We start from the raw sequence: 17,727 nt of genomic DNA on the forward strand, positions 1-17,727 counted from the left end.
TAATGTCTCCAACATGCTAATACATGCCTTTTAGAAGCCTATGGCAGTGACAATGAGCAGAAACTATATAGGTCCAGAGGGGAAATTCCTACTTTTTTATTGAAAAGCCTTCAAAGGTTAATGGACAAACAAAGCCATTTTACAAGGATAATGGACAAACAAATTGTTAGGATGGTCATAAACATCCCAATTATAAGAAGAGTTGTTTCCGAGTGCAACGCCTGTGATAATTGGTCCATTTATGGACTCCTGGAGGGCAATCTTGCAGACAGACGTGCTTGATACTGCATGGAGAATATCTCCCAGTACACTGGCTGAATTCTTAGCTGTGTAGAAAACCTAATGATTATGCAAAGAATGCACTACTGTCAGTTACAGCTGAGAAGAGTGGCAGAACCAGATACACTGATGGATCGCTCAAGACAAGATCATTATTTTCCTGCTCATCATTTTGGGATAAACACAATTTATCTGTTAAGTTTATCTATGTCTCTTGTAGATTTCCGGTATACGCACAGGACATTGACATACAAAAGCTGAATGGAAAAGCATCCAAAGGTAAGACACATATCCTGTGTATGTATCATGCTCCATGAATTCATCACTTGTTCAAAAAAAAGCCTGGCCAGTGCCATACAAGGTTAGTGTAACTAACAGATTTCTCCATCCACATATACGTGGTGAATAGAGGAACCCCCTACCAGAACATTGTATTCTTGTACACACGGTCGGACATTTCAACAACGAAATTCATCGGATTTTGTCTGACAGATTGTGTCCGAAACTGTTGCATACACACGGTCGGACAAAGTTGTCGGAAAATCCGATTTTACATAATGTGATTACGTTATTTCGTTACGACGGGACTACGTTCAGGCTAGTAGCCAATAGCTTTGGTGTAGGAATTTGATCTGAGCATGCGTGGCACCTTGTCCGTCGGAGTAGGCTACACATGATCAGAGTATGTCCGATCGGACCAGTTTGTCAGAAAATATTTCCAGCAAGTTGGAAAATTTGGTCTGACGGATATTCTGACGGAAACAGTCCGATGCATACCACACACAGTCAGATTATCCGACAAAACGGTCCGATAGGACACATTCCGATGGATTCTGTGTACAAGGGCTAACAGTCGCTATCAGAATATACTAATCAATGACTGCAGCTAATTGGCAATTTGCATGATTGCAAGTTGATTTTTGGTGACATCTCAGAGCAAGAAAATCAAACTTTCCATGCTGAGAATTTTGTTACCTCATGAGACAAATGCAAGTTCGTATTGACAGTTATACTGAGATTACGGTTAAGGGTATGGTAAAGGTTATAGGTTAGTTCAACTTAATTAAGGCACATCAAGGGATTACGCTTTTTTTTTTGTAGGGTTAAAGTGGTTGTAAACCCTACAGGTAAGCCTAGATTAAGGCTTACCTGTAGGTCCAAGAAATATCTCCCAAACCTATACAGTTTAGGAGATATTTGCCCGAAGACGGGCACCGCTGTCTACGGCACATGCGCCGTAGACAGCGGCGCGCAGGCGCACTGAGCGTGGCATCCTCGATGACGAAGATGCCGCGCAATGCCGCGCGTCTCGGCTCCCATGCGCATGCCTGGGAGTGACGTCATCGCGGCTTCGCCGAATGACAGCAGCGGAGCTGCGAGACCCCACCTAGAAGATGGATGCGCCGAACTACAGGGGACAGAGGTGACTTCGCTGGCTCCTGTGTCAGGTAAGTGACACATAATGGACTACTATGCGATGCATAGTAGTCCATTATGCTTTGCCTTTGCAGGGAATGAAAGAGGAAGTAAACTCATCAGGGTTTACTTCCTCTTTAAGAGAATAGTGTTAGATTAGAGTAAAAGTTTGTAATGGTCATGGTGCATTTTAAAATTCCACTGCACGTCTAAATGAGCTTTTCTCAAACTGTATGCCGTGGGAGAATTGCAGGTGTGCCGTGGGATATTTTGGGGAGCCGTCAGCATAAACGGCAATCTGCAATGGTTGGAGTGCAGCGTGACATGCAGCTCCCACCATAAAGTGGATCACCGGGAGGAAATTATGCGTTTTCAGAGTATGAGCGATAGTAGTCCATACTAGAGAGGCCACAACACTTCTTTCACAAGAGAGAGTGAGCCCTGTACCTGTGTACCAACCTCTGTCTGCACCAACTTCACCAGCACCACAAGCACCACGGAAGCATCTTCTACAATATGTATGTCTGTATCATTAACAAACTGCGCAACGTTAGGGCCAAGACAGAACCCTGGCAATAAAAATTTATTGACTATTATGTTATTTTGCTGACCTAACTGAGTTTATTTTACCTCAAGATAATTTTATGATCAAAACATCCAACTCACAAACCTATATAGCAATATACTGTTTATGTCTTTGCATGAAATAAATATTTAAAGAAGAGTAAAGGATAAAAAAAATTTTTTTTGCGAATCATACATATCTCAGTGAATACGGCATCAGTCTGATCCTGCATCTGTCCCCCAGCTCCTCTACACTGAAAACTGAGCGATCAAACATCGCCGATCACTTGGTTTTCAGAGATCCCCAAGCAGAGAGCTGCAGACTGTCAGTAACAGCTCTCCGCTCTGCTTCCTCCTCGCTCACTGGAGTGCTGAGCTGTGGAGGGGCGCGGAGCTGCTGTCTCTGGCTCTCAGTGGCTCACTGAGAGGCTGAGATGGGTGTCAGTCCAGGCACATGGTGGATCCAGACTTTATTGTCATGATGAAATGGGTGACCTCACATATAGTAAAGATTACAGAGTACTACTGTGCACCTTCATCCCAATTGTATATGAATTAAATGGGTCGAGATCTCTGGTCTCCAATCAGAGATTTCTGAAAGGTCTGAGCAGGGGGGACTATTAGGGTGCACATAAATAGATTAATACAAGATAAGAAAAGAGAAAACAAGTAATACATAAAAATAATACAATTTATTAAAAATAAAAAAATGTTACAGTATCAAGTTGTATCACAATTTCATAGGGGAAGGTGAGGTATTTCGACTAGTTTCGCTTCACAGCTTCTTCAGGAATTACCTTCATCTAAAATACATCAATTACTCATAAATGTTGAAGATATGCAGAAAACATCATAAATCACAGCATAATAATAACTTTAGTACAATAAGCATGGAGACGGTAACCATGCTTATTGTACTAAAGTTATTATTATGCTGTGATTTATGATGTTTTCTGCATATCTTCAACATTTATGAGTAATTGATGAATTTTAGATGAAGGTAATTCCTGAAGAAGCTGTGAAGAGAAACTAGTCGAAATACCTCACCTTCCCCTATGAAATTGTGATACAACTTGATACTGTAACATTTTTTTATTTTTAATAAATTGTATTATTTTTATGTATTACTTGTTTTCTCTTTTCTTATCTTGTATTAATCTATTTATGTGCACAGTAATAGTTCCCCCGCTCAGACCTTTCAGATATCTCTGATTGGAGACCAGAGATCTCGACTAGGGATGAGCTTCGAGTTCGAGTCGAACTCATGTTCTACTCGAACATTGCCTGTTCGCCTGTTCAGCGAACAGTGAACAATTTGGGCTGTTCGCAGCAAATTCGAAAAGCCCTATACAAGTCTATGGGAGAAATCTAAAGTGCTCATTTTAAAGGGTAATATGCAGGTTACTGTCCTAAAAAGTGTTTGGGGACCTGGGTCCTGCCCCAGGGGACATGGATCAATGCAAAAAAAAGTTTTAAAAACGGCCGTTTTTTCAGGAGCAGTGATTTTAATAATGATTAAAGTGAAACAATAAAAGTGTAATATTCCTTTAAATTTCGTAGCTGGGGGGTATCTATAGTATGCCTGTGAAGGGGCGCATGTTTCTGGTGCTTAGAACTGTCGCTGCACAAAGTGTCATTTGTGCAGGAAAAAAAGTCTTTTAAAATCACTTGCGGCTAAATTGTCGGGTCTCCGTAATACAGAGAACACTCAATGAGTGTTCTCTGTATTAGCCGACAATTCATTCATTCATTGATTAAAAAAAAAAAAAAAAAAAAAGCGTGGGGGTTCCCCTAAATTCAATCAAAAGGCCCTTCAGGTCTGACATGGATATTAAGGGGAACCCCGTGTCAAATTTTAAAAAAAAATTGACGTGGGGGTCCCCCCAAATATCCATACCAGACCCTTCAGGTCTGATATGGATATTAAGGGGAACCCCGCATCAAATTAAAAAAAAAAATTGACGTGGGGGTCCCCCTAAATATCCATACCAGACCCTTTATCCGAGCACGCAACCTGGCAGGCCGCAGGAAAAGAGGGGGGGACGAGAGAGCGGCCCCCCCTCCCTCCTGAACCGTACCAGGTCACATACCCTCAACATTGGGAGGATGCTTTGGGGGTCTGTGACCCCTCAAAGCACCTTGTCCCCATGTTGATAAGGACAAGGGCCTCATCCTCACAACCCTGGCCGTTGGTTGTGAGGGTCTGCGGGCGGGGGGCTTATCAGAATCTGGAAGCCCCCTTTAACAAGGGGACCCCCAGATCCCGGCCCCCCCCCTGTTTGAAATGGTAAGGGGGTACAAAAGTACCCCTACCATTTCACAAAGAAAGTGTCAAAATGGTTAAATAAGACAAACACACTTTTGAAAAATTCCTTTATTAAAAATAAAAAAAATAAAAAAAAAATTCCAGCGGTGCTAATCCACTCTTGCTATCCAGCGACGGGTCTCCGGGGTCCAGCGATGGATGATCATATCCAGCGCCGGGGGATATCTCAGTCCAGCGCTGTCCATACCTCCTTCTTCTGTCTCCACTGCGGAGACAATGCAGAGAGCCGAGCGCTGACATTTCTTATATTGGGAGGGCGGGGCCACCCGTCACCTGACCCCGCCCCTCTGACGCAGGAGAGGGAAGCCAGGGGTTCCCCAGTGACGTGTGGGTGACCCCGCCCCCTCTGATGTAACGAAGGTTTCCGTTACATCAGAGGGGGCGGGGTCACCCACACGTCACTGGGGAACCCCTGGCTTCCCTCTCCTGCGTCAGAGGGGCGGGGTCAGGTGACGGGTGGCCCCGCCCTCCCAATATAAGAAATGTCAGCGCTCGGCTCTCTGCATTGTCTCCGCAGTGGAGACAGAAGAAGGAGGTATGGACAGCGCTGGACTGAGATATCCCCCGGCGCTGGATATGATCATCCATCGCTGGACCCCGGAGACCCGTCGCTGGATAGCAAGAGTGGATTAGCACCGCTGGAATTTTTTTTTTATTTTTTTTATTTTTAATAAAGGAATTTTTCAAAAGTGTGTTTGTCTTATTTAACCATTTTGACACTTTCTTTGTGAAATGGTAGGGGTACTTTTGTACCCCCTTACCATTTCAAACGGGGGGGGGCCAGGATCTGGGGGTCCCCTTGTTAAAGGGGGCTTCCAGATTCTGATAAGCCCCCCGCCCGCAGACCCTCACAACCAACGGCCAGGGTTGTGAGGATGAGGCCCTTGTCCTTATCAACATGGGGACAAGGTGCTTTGAGGGGTCACAGACCCCCAAAGCATCCTCCCAATGTTGAGGGTATGTGGCCTGGTACGGTTCAGGAGGGAGGGGGGGCCGCTCTCTCGTCCCCCCCTCTTTTCCTGCGGCCTGCCAGGTTGCGTGCTCGGATAAAGGGTCTGGTATGGATATTTAGGGGGACCCCCACGTCAATTTTTTTTTTAAATTTGATGCGGGGTTCCCCTTAATATCCATATCAGACCTGAAGGGTCTGGTATGGATATTTGGGGGGACCCCCACGTCAATTTTTTTTTAAAATTTGACACGGGGTTCCCCTTAATATCCATGTCAGACCTGAAGGGCCTTTTGATTGAATTTAGGGGAACCCCCACGCTTTTTTTTTTTTTTTTTTTTTTTTTAATCAATAAATGAATGAATTGTCGGCTAATACAGAGAACACTCATTGAGTGTTCTCTGTATTACGGAGACCCGACAATTTAGCCGCAAGTGATTTTAAAAGACTTTTTTTCCTGCACAAATGACACTTTGTGCAGCGACAGTTCTAAGCACCAGAAACATGCGCCCCTTCACAGGCATACTATAGATACCCCCCAGCTACGAAATTTAAAGGAATATTACACTTTTATTGTTTCACTTTAATCATTATTAAAATCACTGCTCCTGAAAAAACGGCCGTTTTTAAAACTTCTTTTTGCATTGATCCATGTCCCCTGGGGCAGGACCCGGGTCCCCAAACACTTTTTAGGACAGTAACCTGCATATTACCCTTTAAAATGAGCACTTTAGATTGTGAACGTTCGAGTCCCATAGACTTTAATAGGGTTCTAAAGTTCACACGAAGTTTAGGTCTGTTCGCAGGTTCTGGTGCGAACCGAACAGGGGGGTGTTCGGCTCATCCCTAATCTCGACCCATTTAATTTATTGTCATGATGACGCAGTGCCTGGACTGAAATCCGTGACTTCATCAGCCAGACAGCGGTCCGTTCTTTTCTGAAAATGGATCACGAGAGTGCAAAACAAATTACTATCCTGTGATCTATAGGAGAAGTACAGCCAAACGAGCTTAGGCTGGACTTCTCCTTTAAAGAAAAAAAAATTTCCTCAAAAATTTGTATTTTTTCTCCACCTCAAATTGCTCAATTTTCCGCCCCTCTCAATAGACATCTCAAACACTCTGACAACTTTGTAGGAATCTAGCTGTATTATAGGAAGTGAAAAATCTGTTGCTAATCCTTGTAAACTGAACCTTGCTTCAATCTGATTTGCTCTTGAAAGCAGGCACATCCTTCACTTAAAATTTAAATGCAAATACATATGCAAAAATAAATAAGTTCTTCACTACAAAAATTGTAAAATCTTTTTGGGTGTGCCACAAAAATTTTTAGATCTTTTTTGTGTGTCGCAAAACAAAAAACACTTTGGGAAACACTGGTCTAAACAATAAATTATAGCTGTAGGCTGATAATAGGCACCATAATTTTTTTAGGGAGCTGGGGCAGCGAGGAACTACAGATAAGTTCATAAAGGGAACCAACTTAACTGCAACTGCTTCCAACTGAGTTGTCAGTGACTAAGTAGTGCAGGGAAGGGATCCGTAAGATTCCCCCAAGCCAATTTACCAAAGACAAATCATCAGCAATTAGCACATAAAAAAGGTCTTACAACCTGTCCAATAATTGTTTCCTGACTGAGCCTTGCCATCCAATGTTTTTAGGTGCTCAGTAATATTAGTTAGTCGTTCAGTCTGGCTAAAAAAGACAGCATCCTCAAAACGTCCTCAAATTTTCATTGTCACTTTAACTGTCATTAGAAAAATGACAACTAGGATCTGAATGCTTGCCACAGACACAATAATCAATTTCATTTGCATTCCATAAATGAATGCCATTGTGTTTAACAACTTGTGTCTAATAATGCATATATGTATATCAGTATTGTTCTTTGTATTTTCAGACCCCCCTTACATCTCCTGGCAGTGTCACTTCCTCCAGAGGGTCCAGTGTACCAGGTTCCCCCTCTACTATCACTGTGAGTCATCTGTTGGCTTTGGTCTTTCCACAGCAATAGATATTAGGAATTTAACCTTTACTTACCAGTATGTTATGAAATCATGTGAAACCGTGTTCACAGTAGGCACCTCTGCACAAAGGACCCCTGTGCTCTCTGATCATGCAGAAAAGATAGTGTATCTTCTAAAGTTATCTAAAATTGCAATGTTTTAGGTATACTAACTCCAGCCAAAAATAAGTTGAGTAAGGTAAAAACCTCCATCTGCTTTTGTTTTCCCATCACTTCCTGTCTTAGTGACAACATTACCAGTACAGGAAGTGAAGCAAAATCTCACCAATAGAGCATACAGAAATAAAAACCCGACAGGGGTTCTGATTCTTTCTCACGCTATCCATAACCAAAATAAAATGTTTTAGCTGGAGGGGAGTGGGGGGGGGGGGGGGGTATATTTCTACATTATATACTTTGTGTAGACTTGAAAAAAGTGAAAATAAATGTTTTGTTTTTCTTTACCATAAGGTGATATAGTGGAAGTGAGATAAAATCCCTTCAAAGAAAGGGAATTGTAGGTTGTAATGCCAGGGTCACCAGATCTAGTGTCTCCATTGCAAGATTTGCCCTCTATTCCAGTTCTGGTGACAACTCCAAATTTGGGATTTTATTTTACTTCCAATCTTGGTAATATAAGTCACCAGGACAAACAGAGAGGGTGAATCCCCCTAATGGGGGCACAGGCAGCAATAAAATCCTGAAAGGTGTTCTAACCCCTCTACATTCTATTAGGAAAAAAAAATGCCTTTAGCTATACGAATACACAGAAGTCGAACACAGCCTGCCAGGTTTCGTCATGTGGCCCTCGCACCCAGTTTTGCAGCCAGAAAGTGGCAGAACTTCATTCCACCACCTCCAGCTCTCACCCTCAGCTCCCATTCTTTGTTTACAAGGGACGGTTCTGCTCTCAGCGACTCCTGGATCCCTGCACGCACTCACGGTGGGACACGGCTGGGACAGATATCCTGGATTTTAGAGAGAGAGTGATCTTCCTGCAAGGCAAGGAAGAGTCGCCTACAGAGGGGGGTACTAGAGCTGGGCTAGGTAGGAGAAAGAGGAGAATTGGGGTTGGGGTTGCACACCCTGCACTCTGTAAACAGCACACTCCTGAACTCTGTACGTAGCATACCCCTAACCCTGCAATCTGTACACGGTACACCCCTGAACTCTGTACTTGGCGCACCCATAAACCCTGCATTCTGAACCCTACACTTTGTACATAGAGCACCCCAGATACAATCAGTCCTTTGAGGGCAACTATACTGTTGATGCAGCCCAAGATGAAACTGACTTTGACCCCCCTGTACTAATACATATGCAATATACAAGAACATTACAAAAATTTAAAAATTACATAAGGCGATGAGGCCCCCAGCTAAAATCTTCTAGCCAAAAGACACAGCCTTTGTTGTCATTACACAAATCCAATCTGACAAACAACCCTGCAGAATGATGATATAGTGAATCCCTAGAGCAGAACAAATGGACTTGCTCAACAAAGATGCATTGCACTAGTAGGCACAAGCCTGATACCCTGACATACAGCAGAAGATTTGGAGTGAGGAGTGATCGATTTTCATTTGACATTTAGGACAATATTTCCAGAAAACTTCTCAGATAGTCTGATAGATGGAGTTGTAGCTAATAGAATGGCAAAAAGATTTGCGTGTGTGCGAAGCATCATGACGCAATTGCATGATGTCGGCACGTACATGATTGCATGTGGCCGCATGGTGGCCATTTTGCTCACGATGATATAAATACAGGTTGACTAAAAAATTGTTTGCCATTTTCTTTCCTTTTTATCACCATGGTGGATCTTATGTGTTTCTATGTCCTATTTTTACTTTATTGATTTAGTGCACTATTTGGTACTCCCAACGAAGCTCATTTAGTGAGCGAAACATGTAGAGTTAAGTTATTTTTACATCAATTTTTTCACCTTTATTTTTGGGTGTTACTTGGGTCATATGGTTTACTAGGATAGTGAAGAAGCAGTTTACAATGAGGTTATGAGAGCTATTATTTGACTGAGACCAACCAGTGGCTTGGATGCAGGACACCATACCATGGTAATTGCCATGGCCAGTCAAAATGTTTGAGAGAGGGAGGTTTCCTTGTAGATAGTGACCATGTACCTGACATTCATATACTATAGGCACAGGTTAGAAAGGTTATCAGAAGGTTCTATAAGGCTCCTTCTTGGCTATGAATACACATACTCTGCTAGATGCTAAATCTAACATATAATTTAGTGCGATGCCAGACATTGCATGTAATTCACAGCGCACTGCTGTTCACATTACATGCGATGTCTGTGCGGGTGCGATGTCAGCCATACAGATAGTATGGCTGATATCGCACCACATTCGGTCCAAACACGCACAGGACCCTTTTTTCTGTTTGGACCAGAATCGGATCGCATGTGTGTTCACACATATGCGATCCGATTCATGTCCGAACTGTCAGTTCGCAGTGCAATATGCAAGCTGAAATGGGGGTGTCGTTAACATATAATGACACTCCCCATCAGATCGCATATGGCAGTGTGAATTGCCGTGCGTGTCAAGTGCGATGCGGGAACCTGCAGTTGATTCGCAGGGTTCTCGCATCGCACTAGTGTGAACCGGCACTTAGGCACAAATTATGTCTTTTTCATCTTCTTTCTCTTTATTTATGTACCATATAAAAACAGCAAAAACAACTTCCTTGACAGATGCTACAAAAAAAAATAATAAATAGCTTTCACTCAGTATAGGGGCCCGGCTAGGAAACCACTAGAGAAATGTATACAGAACCCTGTTTGACATAATCATGACTCCCATTGATAACAAAAGCAATTAGGATCTTAATGAAATCTTTGAAGAGGCATCTATAGAATTAGAGAATTACATAGCGTCCACAAACACGGGGAAAGCATCAAGGCCCAATGGGTGCTCCATTACGTATATGAGACTTTTAAAGACCTCTAAAAACATTTTGTACAAGCATATACAGTGATACCTCGGTTCGTGACAACTCCGTTTGCGAACAGAAGAGTTCACAAAAATTAGCTTTGGTACGCGAACTCCGCTTCAGTTCAGGAACACAAACCGCGGCCATCTTTCACAAGCTGCGGTGTTGAGAAGCTTTTTCATGTGCTTTTTAGTACATATTGTATAGTACTGTACTGTACATCCTTGTGCACACTAGCTGTAAAGCTTTTTGTGTGCTTTTTATCACATACTGTACTGTACTGTACCGGACATCCAGTATGGCTTCAAAGCAAGCATGGTGGTAAGAAGAAAGTGCGGAGCAGTAATGAAGGTGACACAACTCTTCAGAGCAAGCATGGTGGTAAGAAAAGAGTGCAGAGCGGTAATGAAGGTGACAAGAATGTGCAGAGCGGTAATGAAGGTGACAAGAATGTGCAGAGCAGTAATGCAGGTGACAAGAATGTGTAGAGCGGTAATGAAGGTGACAAGAAAATACAGAGCGGTAATGAAGGTGAAAAGAATGTGCAGAGCCGTAATGAAGGTGACAAGAATGTTCATAGCGGTAATGAAGGTGACAAGAATGTGCAGAGCGATAATGAAGGTGAAAAGAATGTGCAGAGCGGAAATGCAGGTGACAAGAATGTGCAGACCTGAAATGCAGGTGACAAGGATGTGCAGATTGGAAATGCAGATGACAAGAATGTGCAGAGCAGTAATGCAGGTGAAAAGAATGTGCAGAGCAAGCATGGTGGTAAAAAGAAAGTGCAGAGCAGGAATGAAGGTGACAAGACTGTTCAGAGCAGGAATTGTAAGAATAAGGTTGTGAAGAAAATAACCATTGAGCTGAAGATGGAAATTGTAGAAAAGCATGATCGTGGTATTCGTGTGACTGATCTGGCCTCGGAGTACAAGATGGCGAAGTGGACAATCTCGAATATTTTGAAGAAGAAAGCTGCCATCAAAGGAGCTGATGTGGCAAAAGGAGTAACGATGTTAATCAAGCAGAGGACACAAGCACTGGAAGAGGTGGAAAAAGTTTTGTAAGTGTGGTTGAATGAGAAACATCTGGCAGGTGATAGCGTTAGTAAAGCTATGATCTGCGAAAAAAAGCCAAGAAGTTGCACAGTGATTTACTGGAAAAACCCTCTACAAGTGCAGCAAGTGAAGAATTTAAAGCCAGTGGAGGGTGGGTTGAAAGATTCCGCAAGAGAAGTGGCATCCACAGTGTGACAATACATGGTGAGGCTTCCAGTTCTGACATCTTGTAGATGCCTACAAGAAAGAATTTGCGGAATTCATGAAGACAGAGGGATACGTCACTCAACAAGTGTTCAACTGTGATGAAACAGGGCTCTTCTGGAAAAAGATGCCGAACAGAACCTTTATCACGCAGGAGGAAAAGGCACTGCCCATGAAGGACAGACAGACCCTTTTGCTGTGTGTGAACGCAAGCACCAATCTGAAGACCCTTCCCAGACCCCTCATGCATTCAGGGAACAGAATGTGAACAAGGCCAGACTGCCTGTCATGTGGAGGGCCAATGTGAAAGTTTGGGTCACAAGGCAATTGTTCATGGAATGGCTGCACAAGGTGTTCGCACCCAGCGTAAGAAAATATCTTTCTGACAACCAACTGCCTGAAAGGTGCCTTCTTCTGATGGACAATGCCCCGGCACACCCTCCAGCATTGGTGGATGATATGGAGTCTGAAACAATTCTTTAATGCCACGTACAAGATGGCGAAGTGGACAATCTCGAATATTTTGAAGAAGAAAGCTGCCATCAAAGGAGCTGATGTGGCAAAAGGAGTAACGATGTTAATCAAGCAGAGGACACAAGCACTGGAAGAGGTGGAAAAAGTTTTGTAAGTGTGGTTGAATGAGAAACATCTGGCAGGTGATAGCGTTAGTAAAGCTATGATCTGCGAAAAAAAGCCAAGAAGTTGCACAGTGATTTACTGGAAAAACCCTCTACAAGTGCAGCAAGTGAAGAATTTAAAGCCAGTGGAGGGTGGGTTGAAAGATTCCGCAAGAGAAGTGGCATCCACAGTGTGACAATACATGGTGAGGCTTCCAGTTCTGACATCTTGTAGATGCCTACAAGAAAGAATTTGCGGAATTCATGAAGACAGAGGGATACGTCACTCAACAAGTGTTCAACTGTGATGAAACAGGGCTCTTCTGGAAAAAGATGCCGAACAGAACCTTTATCACGCAGGAGGAAAAGGCACTGCCCATGAAGGACAGACAGACCCTTTTGCTGTGTGTGAACGCAAGCACCAATCTGAAGACCCTTCCCAGACCCCTCATGCATTCAGGGAACAGAATGTGAACAAGGCCAGACTGCCTGTCATGTGGAGGGCCAATGTGAAAGTTTGGGTCACAAGGCAATTGTTCATGGAATGGCTGCAGAAGGTGTTCGCACCCAGCGTAAGAAAATATCTTTCTGACAACCAACTGCCTGAAAGGTGCCTTCTTCTGATGGACAATGCCCCGGCACACCCTCCAGCATTGGTGGATGATATGGAGTCTGAAACAATTCTTTAATGCCACGTACACACTATCGGACTTTCCAGCAGACTTGGTCTGGCAGACAATCCGCCGGACTTTCCAGAGGAGGTCCACCGGACTTTCCAAACTAACGGACTTGCACACACACGACCACACACGAACGGATTTTCCGGTGGACTAGGTCCGACGAACTTCCCACCGCACTTTTGGCAGAGGTCTGACGGACTTTCCAAATGAACGGACTTGCCCACACACAGACTAAAGTCCGTTCATTTTAAACGTGACTTCAGGTACAACGGGACTAGAGAAGGAAGTCAATGCCGCCTCTTTCATCTGCGAGATTGGCGCCTTGTGAGCCCGTCACCTGGTGTGGGTTTTAAGGGTAACCCCTACGCTGAAAAAATGGCGTGGGGGTCTCCCCAAAGTCCATACCAGACCCTTGTCCGAGCACGCAGCCCGGCCGGTCAGGAAAAGGGGTGGGGACGAGCAAGCAGCCCCCTCTTTCTGAACTGTACCAGGCCACATGCCCTCAACAGGGGGGGTGGGTGCTTTGGGGAAGGGGGGCGCCCTGCGGCCCCCCCACCCCAAAGCACCTTGTCCCCATGTTGATGAGGCCAAGGGCCTCTTCCTGACAACCCTGGCCGTTGGTTGCGGGGTCTGTGGGTGGCTTATCTCGTCCCCACCCCCTTTCCTGACCGGCCGGGCTGCGTGCTCGGATAAGGGTCTGGTATGGACTTTGGGGGGACCCCCACGCAGTTTTTTTGGCATAGGAGGTTACCCTTAAAATCCATTCCAGGCGACGGGGCTCGCAAGGCGTCAGTCTCGCTGATGAAAGTGGCGACATTGACTTCTTTCTCTAGTCCCGTCGTACCTGAAGTCACATTCAAAATTAACGTGGACCAGCATACAGATGAACGGACTTCCCACAGGAGCTGGGTCCGGCGGACTTTCGGTGGAAACATTTAAAACATGTTTTAAATCTAGGTCCACCGGACTTTGGAGAAGAAAAAGTCAGCTGGAGCCCACACACGATCGAATTGTCCGATGGACTCTGGTCCGCCGGAAAGTCCGATCGTGTGTACTTGGCATTAGAAACATTTCAATGTTCTCCACTGCATTAACCTCATTGACAAAGCCTGGGAAGATGTCATTCACCGAACCTTAAACTCAGAACGTGACTTTGAAGGGTCTGATGCAGAGGTAGTGGAGGAGATTGTGTCCATGGGCAACAGTATGGGTCTGGATGTCGATAGTGCAAACATTGAGGAACATAAGGAGGAGCTGACCACAGAAGAACTTTCTGAACTCTACAGTGAGTAGTAGAAGGTGCTTATTGAGAAGTATTCCACTGAGGAAGAGGAAGGCAGGGAGGAAGTTAACAGTGATGCCATAAAATCCATTATTGAAAAATGGCATGAGTACCATGATTTTTTTGAGAAGCACCACCCTAGCATAACTATAATGAACAGAGTGTTAAATCTGATGAACGATAACGTGGTCTCTAATTTCTGGAGGGTTACGCAGCGCAGGAAAAGACAAGTGACATTGGACACATTTTTCACCAAAACTAAGCCTGCAACTAAGAGAAAAAGAAGAGAGGAAACCATTGAAGGAGATCTCCCCATTGTCCTTATGGAGGGGGGCTCTCCCTCCGAACAATAACCGCCTCCCACCCGCCTTCCTCCACATCAGAAGTTGTCTCTAGCAAGGTTATTGTTCTCTCTCTCTTCATACTGTACTGTACTTTGTTTCATATTTTTGTGGTTCAAAACCAAAAGTTCAGAATGAATTAAACTGACTTACATTGAACCCTATGGGAAAATTTGCCTGGGTTCGCGACCAATTCAGTTTGCGACCAGATTAGTTTCACAAAATAAGTTTGTGACCCGAGGTATCACTGTAACTTTATCTTGAGAGGCTATGAACTTGTCAATGTTACATACCGGTAGTAGGTGAGGTTTAGAAAAGACACAAGTCCATCAATCTCTCATAGAACAGCTGTATTTATACTGAGATTAAAGCGGACCTCCACTCTGAAGTGGAAGTTCCGCTAATCTGATCCCTCCCCCCCTCCCGTGCCACAACCGGCACCTTTCAGGGGGGAGGGGGGTGCAGATACCTGGATAATCCAGGTATCTGCACCCACTTCCGGGACAATCTAGCCGCAGCTAGCTGCAGATGCCCCGCCCCCGTTGTGTTCTGGGAAACACACAGTTCCCAGGACACAGCGGGGACCAGTAGAGACGAGCAGCGGGACTCGAGCATGCACAGTAGGGAAACAGGCAGTGAAGCCGCAATGCTTCACTTCCCGATTCCCTGACAGAGGATGGCGGCGGGGGCAGTAGAGAGACGAGCGATTTCTCGTCATCTGCCGCCGACATCGCTGGACCCTGGGACAGGTAAGTGTCAATTTATTAAAAGTCAGCAGCTGCAATATTTGTAGCTGCTGGCTTTTAATATTTTTTTTTAAAGGTGCAGAACCACTTTAAATTACACACAGGTGGACTATTTACTAATTAGTTGACTTCTGAAGGCAATTGGTTCCACTAGATTTTAGTTAGGGTTATCAGAGTAAAGGGGGCTGAATACAAATGCACTCCACACTTTTCAGGTATTTATTTGTATCGTATATATAGTATAGGATCCCAATAAAATAGATTTGCGTTTTTGGATTTAACATCACAAAATGTGGAAAACTTCAAGGGGTATGAGTAGTTTTTCAAGGCACTGTATGTGTTTTCATTGGAATCTTGGGGTACTATGTATATTTCCTCCAGACGTGCAGTAAGCCAGCTTGAAACAACTTCTACCTCTGTGCAGGAGTATCTTACAATAAAGAGCAGTCACTGTTGCACTCTCCCTCCTCGTGCAGGGTGACTGGTCTTGTATCCACCCCTGAAGTTTTCTGCAGGTAGTCTAGTGGGTGACATGCTGGGTTCTTCTTCTGGGTTTGCATTTCAAGTGAATTTATATCCACTACGGATACCTATTGAGCTATTGCCTGTTGAGGAATATATCCAAATGTGTTTTGTGCCCAGAATTCAGCTTTAATAACTTCTGATCTCTATTCAGGCCCGCATGGACAGTCGTGTCATTGGTTATAAGGATCTGGCAGCCCTTCCTCGTGATAAGGCTATATTGGATATTGAGCGTCCTGACCTGATGATCTATGAACCACATTTCACATACACACTTCTGGAGAACACAGAGACACTCCGCAGCCGTGAGGTGAGTCTTCATCCAACATATGAATTGTTAAGGGCTTGTTCACACTAGTGGTTGGGGGGGGGGGGGTAAAATGCAGCAGTACAGTCATGTTTTTACTGCCCCTCAACTGCTCCCCCTTTAGCTGCAGAGACAACGGTCTGAGGTTTACACGTTCTGCAGCAGGAATTATACCCCCTGTCGCTTTCAGTGGGCGCAGCTCCTGCTGAGCGCAACCTGTTCAAGTGAATGGGGTTAAAGCAGGAGGTGAGGAGCCGATACAATGCCTCCTCACCACCTGTCAAATGCTCTCTGAAGAGCAATCCAAATGTGAATCCCTCCTCAGAGACCAAAGCATTTGTGAATGAGCTCCAAAAAAATTCTCATGATTTTTCAAACCAGTTTACACAAACATTCACTCTTTTGTTCGTTCGCAATCTTCCATCCAAAACCTGTAAAATGAAACAATGTGTACAGCAGATTGCTAAATGTTCATTTGACACTTTTCTCTACTTTTGCAGCGATCTCTGTCTCCTAAGTCAATATCCCCTCCTCCATCACCTGAGGTAAGTTCAGACAAATCTAATATAATGAAGTAGGGCAGTAGAATCATCAGTTATATAAAATGGTATAAGTATAGTAATAGTAATTCACATTATTACATTGTGGTAATGCTTGCTGAACCACAATTTCCACAATGCACAGCAACACACATATGGCAGTGTAGTGCCATTCATTTTTATGTCATTTTGATACAACTGAAGGTGATTTTCAGCTTTCAGCGCTGCCGCTCTTTGAATGACAATTGCCCGGTCATACAACATTGTACCCAAATTAAATTTTTATAATTTTTTCCCCACAAATAGAGCTTGCTTTTGGTGGTATTTGATCACCCCTGCGGTTTTTATTTTTGTTAAAAAATCTTAAAAAGGCAGAATTTAAAAAAAAAAGTTTATTTTTTATTTTGTTATAAAATTTTAAAACAGGTAATTGTTCTCCTTCATTGATGTACGCTGATGAGGTGGCACTGATAGGTGGCAGTGAGGGGCACTGATGGGTGGCAACAATGGGCACTGATGGGTGGCAACAATGGGCACTGATCGTTACACTGGTAGGCAGCACTGCTAGGTGGCACTGATTGGCATCACTGGTGGGCATTGATAGGTGGCACTTGTGGGCATTGATAGGTGGCACTGGTGTGCACTGTGGGCACTGGCAGGTGGCAATGGCAGGTGGCACTGGAAGGGGGTACTGGTGTGCACAGATGAGGCATTATTTCCTCTTCCTCTTCGGGACTGATGTCCCTTGCAGATGAGCTGGTGATCGGCTTTTTTCCTCCTCGCGCCGTCAGCGTGAGGAGAAAGAAAAAACGCTTACCGAGCTTTTGTTTACATCATGTGATCAGCTGTCATTGGCTGACAGCTGATCACATGGTAAGGGGCCGAGACCGCCCCCTTACCTCGGATCGGTGATCACTCAGATCGGTGATCACCTGA

The 17,727-nt window shown here is 44.3% G+C and overlaps 1 protein-coding gene across 1 annotated transcript in view; it reads left to right on the forward strand.

Annotated features, from left to right (window-relative positions):
- Positions 1-17,727, forward strand: part of DMTN (dematin actin binding protein) — a 98,891-nt gene that overhangs the window by 59,770 nt on the left and 21,394 nt on the right. The window contains 4 exon segments of the mRNA XM_077469821.1: positions 500-558; positions 7,436-7,510; positions 16,100-16,255; positions 16,753-16,797. Coding sequence (XP_077325947.1) covers positions 541-558; positions 7,436-7,510; positions 16,100-16,255; positions 16,753-16,797 — 294 coding nt within the window. The 5' untranslated portion in view covers positions 500-540.

Source organism: Lithobates pipiens, unplaced genomic scaffold, assembly GCF_037356315.1.
Source record: "Lithobates pipiens isolate NorthernLeopardFrog02 unplaced genomic scaffold, aLitPip1_a1.2 Scaffold_8, whole genome shotgun sequence".
In the NCBI taxonomy this organism is placed as follows: domain Eukaryota; kingdom Metazoa; phylum Chordata; class Amphibia; order Anura; family Ranidae; genus Lithobates; species Lithobates pipiens.